Source organism: Pristiophorus japonicus, chromosome 3 (assembly GCF_044704955.1).
Source record: "Pristiophorus japonicus isolate sPriJap1 chromosome 3, sPriJap1.hap1, whole genome shotgun sequence".
NCBI lineage: Eukaryota > Metazoa > Chordata > Chondrichthyes > Pristiophoridae > Pristiophorus > Pristiophorus japonicus.
The window spans coordinates 162,889,244-162,894,483 of record NC_091979.1 but is presented as its reverse complement, the minus strand read 5'-3'; the positions used below and the strand labels follow the sequence as shown (position 1 = coordinate 162,894,483).

The window sequence follows — 5,240 nt, the reverse complement described above, 5'->3', positions numbered from 1 at the left end:
ATCATTTAGTTAGTCACTAAGCTACAGCAGACAATTCTTAAATGGTGAAGTACAATCATAAAATGTTTGCTTCATGGCCAATGTGAATATAGCAAGCACAGAATAGATTCATCTAGAATTTTGGCAGATTAGTGAAACAGAACTAAGTTCTTCTAAATCCGTGCTGATTACTCCTAATAGCATCTGTGTTTTAAAGGTCCTCAACTGTCAAACAATCTGTATAATTTCCCCCATTATCGAAGACATGTGATCCGGTCTACAATTCCCAGGTTCATGTTTTGCTACATTGTTGAGTGTCATGTTTCTCGTTTGATTTGCAGTTGACTGTACAGCTGAATAATTGGAACAGCAAAAGCAAACTAACTTACATTTGATATTTTTTTGTCCCAATTTTTATCAATTTGGGAGCTACACTGTAATATTAGACATATAATTGGATGAATTTCAAAAGTTGAATGGAACTCTGACACAGGAAGAACAAAGCACTCTCATTCTTTGTTTCTTGTCCATGCAACAATTGAAATGGCAGGAAAGCAAAAGGGAAAGAATCAATGGCACATCACATATTTCAGGTGTTTTCTCCAACCAGTGTGACACGTGTAATGTTTATTTTTGCTGATTTTCAGTCCCGAAACATTAGAATAACAAAAGTACAGCCCAGAGAGGCCTTTCTGCCCAGTGTATAAATACCATGCTGTGTGAAGCAGTGAAACATTCAGTCAGTTACTGTGAGCTCAAAATGGGAAAGGTAAGGTTAGCTTGTATTTTGTTACAGTTTAATCATTTGTTAAATAGCTCTTAGTTTAAGAAATTGATTTGCAAACTTATACTTTTTTCAGATCATCTTTTACGAGGACAGGAACTTCCAGGGTCGGCACTACGAGTGCAATACTGACTGTGCTGACCTGTCCCCTTACTTCAGCCGCTGTAACTCCATCCGTGTGGAGAGTGACTGGTGGGTGCTGTATGAGAGACCCAATTACATGGGATCCCAGTATGTTCTGAGCAGGGGAGAATATCCTGACTACCAGCGCTGGATGGGATTCAATGACAACATCAGGTCATGTCGCACCTACCCATACGTAAGTTACAGTTTGATGGTTTGTGATCATAGGAACATAGGAATAGGAGTCGGCCATTCAGCCCCTTGAGCCTGTTCCACCATTCAACTAGATCAAGGTTGATCTGTGCCTTAACTACGTGAGTTGGTTCCGTAACTCTTAATACCCATGACTAACAAAAATCTGTCAATCTCAGTATTGAGATTTTCAATGGTCCTGGCCACAACAGCTTATTGGGTGAGAAAGTTCCAAATTTCCACGACACTTTTTGTGAAGAAGTGCTTTCTGACATCATCCCTGAACAGCTTAGCTCTAATTTTAAGGTTATGCCCCTTGTTCTGGAATCTCCCATCAGAGGAAATACTTTCTCTATATCTAACCTATTAAATCCTTTAATCATCTTAAACACACCTGAATCTTCTTTATTCAATGGAATACCAAACTAGTCTGTGCAATCCTTCCTTTAACTCTTTTAGCCCCGGTATAATTTTGGTGAGTCTATGCTGCATCTACTGTAAGGCCAATATATCTTTCCTGAGGTGTGGTGTTCAAAATTGAATGCAGTACTCCAGATGGGGTCTCAGCAGAGTTTTGTAGAGCTGAAACATATCTTCCACCCCTTTGTATTTCAACATTCTTGAGATAACCAACAATCCATTGAATATATTTATCATTGGAAATATAATTGGGTCATTGAATATATTTATGGCGGAGATAGATGGATTTTTGAATGATAAGGGAGTCGTGATCTTTTGAATGGCGGAGCAGGCTCAAGGGGCCAAATGGCGTACTCCTGCTCCTATTTCTTATGTTCTTATGTTCTTATGTAATCCATTTGCCTTTTTAAGTACTAATTGAGGACGAGAAATTGATCACTGTGTAGAGCAATAGGGTTTTTAGAAATCATAGAATCATAGAATATTACAGTACAGAAGGAGGCCATTTGGCCCATTGTGCCTGTGCATGTCCTCTGAAAGGGCTGTCCAATTTAGTGCCACACCCCAGCTATTTCCCCATAACCCTGAAAATTAGTTCACTTCAAATACATGTCCAATTGCCTTTTGAAAGGTCCTGTGAAATCTAATTCTACCACACATTCAGGTAATGCGTTCCAGATCATAACAATCCTCTGTGTGAAATCATTTCTCCTCATTAGCCCTCTAGTTCTTTTGTCAATTATTTTAAATCTGCGACCTTTGGTTACCGACCCACTTGCCAAGGGAAACAGTTTCTACTTACTTGATCTCCCTTAAAACTCCTCTTAATGTCAAATAGGTATCCCGTTAACCTTTTCTTCCCTGAGGAGAACAATCTCAGCTTCTCCAATCTCTCCACAACTGAAATCCGTCATTCCTTGTAAACCTCTTCTGTGCACTCTCCAAGGCCTTGACATCCTTCCTAAAGTGTGGTACCTGGAATTGTACACAATATTCCAGCTGAGGCCTAGCCAGTGTTTTGTAAAGGTTTAGCATGACTTCCTTGTTTTTGTAATGAATGCCCCTATTTTCAAAGCCAAGTATCCCATACACGTTCTTAACCACCTTATCAACCTGCCCTGCCACCTTCAAGGATTTGTGAATATGAACCCTCAGTCTTGTGCACCTCCCCCTCAAAATAACACTATTTAGATTATACTGCCTTACAATATTGTTTCTCCCAAAGTGCATCACTTCACACTTAACCGCATTAAATTGCATCTGCGATGTGTCTGCCCATTTCACCAGTCTGTCTATCTCCTCCTGAAGTCTGCTACTATCCAGCTCACTATTTATCACATTGCCAAGTTTTTAATCATCTGCAAACTTTGAAATTGTACTCCATATAACCAAATCCAAGTCATTTCTATATAACAAGAAAAGCAATGGTCCTAATAGCGAACCCCAGGGGACTCCACTGTATACTCCACTCCAGACAGAAAAACATCTGTTCACCACTACTCACTCCCCATTAGCCAATTAGGTACCCAAGTTACCACCATTTCTTTAATCCCAAGTGCTTCAATTTTACAAATCTGGTACTTTATCAAATGGCTTTTGAAAGTCATCTGTGGAAATAATTGTTTTATTCATACAATCTGTATGTTCATGTATGCTACATTAAACCATTCTTTTTTTTAAACAATAGAGGTTTCTAAAACTGTATGTCAAAAATTTATAAAAAGAGAACGAAATGTGCCATGTCTTTTGTGAGCATTTACTTGGATAATTTAGTTCTTCATACTAATCAACGATTGAGAACTGAAAACCAAATGATTAAATTAGAGCTATAGTACATACAAGGTCCAGCTGCCGCTTGATTGAGATGTTATGGATGGAATTTGCTGCCAGACATGTTCTCATTGCACCTACCCTGACAGATTTATATTTAACATAAAAAACCCATTTGAAAGTCACCCTTTGTAGAGAGGTCAACTCATCGCTGTCCCTTTGACAAATAGATGAGAGAAACCAACCCTCTTTATCGACCAACTAGAATCAGTCAAAAGTTATTACAATATTCTACACTTTTGCTCAATAAAATGTAGTTAAAAGCTGAATGACACCATAAGGGTCTACTGTATTCAACTGGTTGAGAAGATTTTAGGAAATTGGTACAGCTTTGCTTCCATTGTTAATAATATCATTTGAACTTACAGATAAGCTCCTCTCTCTCACATCCCTTCCTATCTACATGTACTGAATGTAAATTTACAAATGTGAATCACCAATATTATCTTTATATTCCAGTACCGAGGTGGAAACTACAGAATGAAGATTTACGAGAGGCCTGACTTTGGAGGACAGATGATGGAATTCATGGATGACTGTCCATCTGTCTACGATCGTTTCCGTTACCGTGACATTCACTCCTGCCATGTGATGAACGGTTACTGGAACTTCTATGAACAGCCCAACTACAGAGGTCGCCAGTACTTCATGAGACCCGGTGAATACAGGAGATTCAGTGACTGGGGCGGCTACAACTCAACTGTCGGATCTTTCAGACGCATGAGGGACTTCTAGATTATTCTTGAAAAATATGATCTGGTCTTGCTGAAATATTTCTGAACGCAAATAAAATACCTTCTCTTTGACTGCAAGTTATCGTAACTCTTTTTGGATTCTCTTAGAATTATCTATAAAAAGTATGGTATTCTGGTCTCATGTTAAATAATTTACCAGATTTGTCTCAGCTAATGAGTATCTTCAAACTGCATAATGGATGATGTAGAAATAAATTAAATCCAGGATATTCTTTGAGTTACAAAAGCAAAATACTGTGGATGTGGGAAAATGTCAGACAGCATCGTGGAGAGAGAAACAATTCATGTTTCAAGTCAATGAACTTTCGTCCGAATTGGAAATATTAGAGATGTAAGCAGTTTTAGCAAGTACAGAGGCAGGGAAAGAGTGAGAGGGGAGGAAAGAACAAAAGGGAAGGTTTGTGAAAGAGTGGAAGGCAGGAGAGATTCAATGACAAAAGGGATGTAGATGCAAGGCAAAAGGAGATGGTAATGGTACAAGTAAAGAAACAGAAGATGGGTCTAGAGGAGGTACAGACGGTAATATCAGATCCATCAGCACTAGCTGCTATCTGAAAAAATGGGGGCAGAGGTTATGATCAAAAATTGTTGAGTCCGGAAGGCTGTAAAGTGCCTAATTGAAAGCTGAGGTGTTGTTCCTGGAGCTTACCTTGAGCTTCATTAGAACAGTGTAAGAAGCCGAGGACGGAGAGATCAGAGTGGGAGTGGTCCGGAGAATTAAAATGACAGACGACGGAAGCCTGGGGTCATGCTTGCGGACTGAGGTGTTCCGCAAAGCGGTCACCCAATCTGCGTTTGCTCTCCCCAATGTAGAGGAGACCACATAGTGAGCGGCAAATACAGTATCTTAAATTGAAAGAAGTACAAGTAAATCGCTGTTTCACCTGTAAGGAGTGTTTGGGGCCCTGGACAATGGGAAAGGAGGAGGTAAAAGGGCAGGTGTTGCATCCCCTGCACTTGCACGGGAAGGTGCCGTAGGAAGGGGAGTGGGTGTTGGGGGTGATGGAGGAGTGGACCAGGGTGTCGCGGAGGGAACTGATCATTCGGAATGCTGAAAGGGGAGGGGAGAAGAAGATGTGTTTGGTGGTGGGATTAGGCTGGACGTGGTGGAAATGGAAGAGGATGATCCATTGAATGTGGAGGCTGGGGCGGTGGAA

At 40.2% G+C, this 5,240-nt stretch overlaps 1 protein-coding gene across 2 annotated transcripts; it reads left to right on the top strand.

Annotated features, from left to right (window-relative positions):
* Positions 1–739: 739 nt before the first annotated feature.
* On the top strand, positions 740–4,063 carry LOC139259986 (gamma-crystallin S-1-like). 2 transcript variants are annotated; one of them, XM_070876005.1, is made up of 3 exons: positions 740–748; positions 840–1,082; positions 3,788–4,063. In XM_070876005.1, exons 1-3 carry the CDS (start codon positions 740–742, stop codon positions 4,061–4,063), a joined length of 528 nt encoding a protein of 175 aa, XP_070732106.1. The 2 variants fall into 2 exon arrangements, with proteins under 2 accessions (XP_070732106.1, XP_070732107.1); XM_070876006.1 differs by having other exon boundaries at positions 840–1,086; positions 3,795–4,063.
* The last annotated feature ends 1,177 nt before the right edge of the window (positions 4,064–5,240 follow it).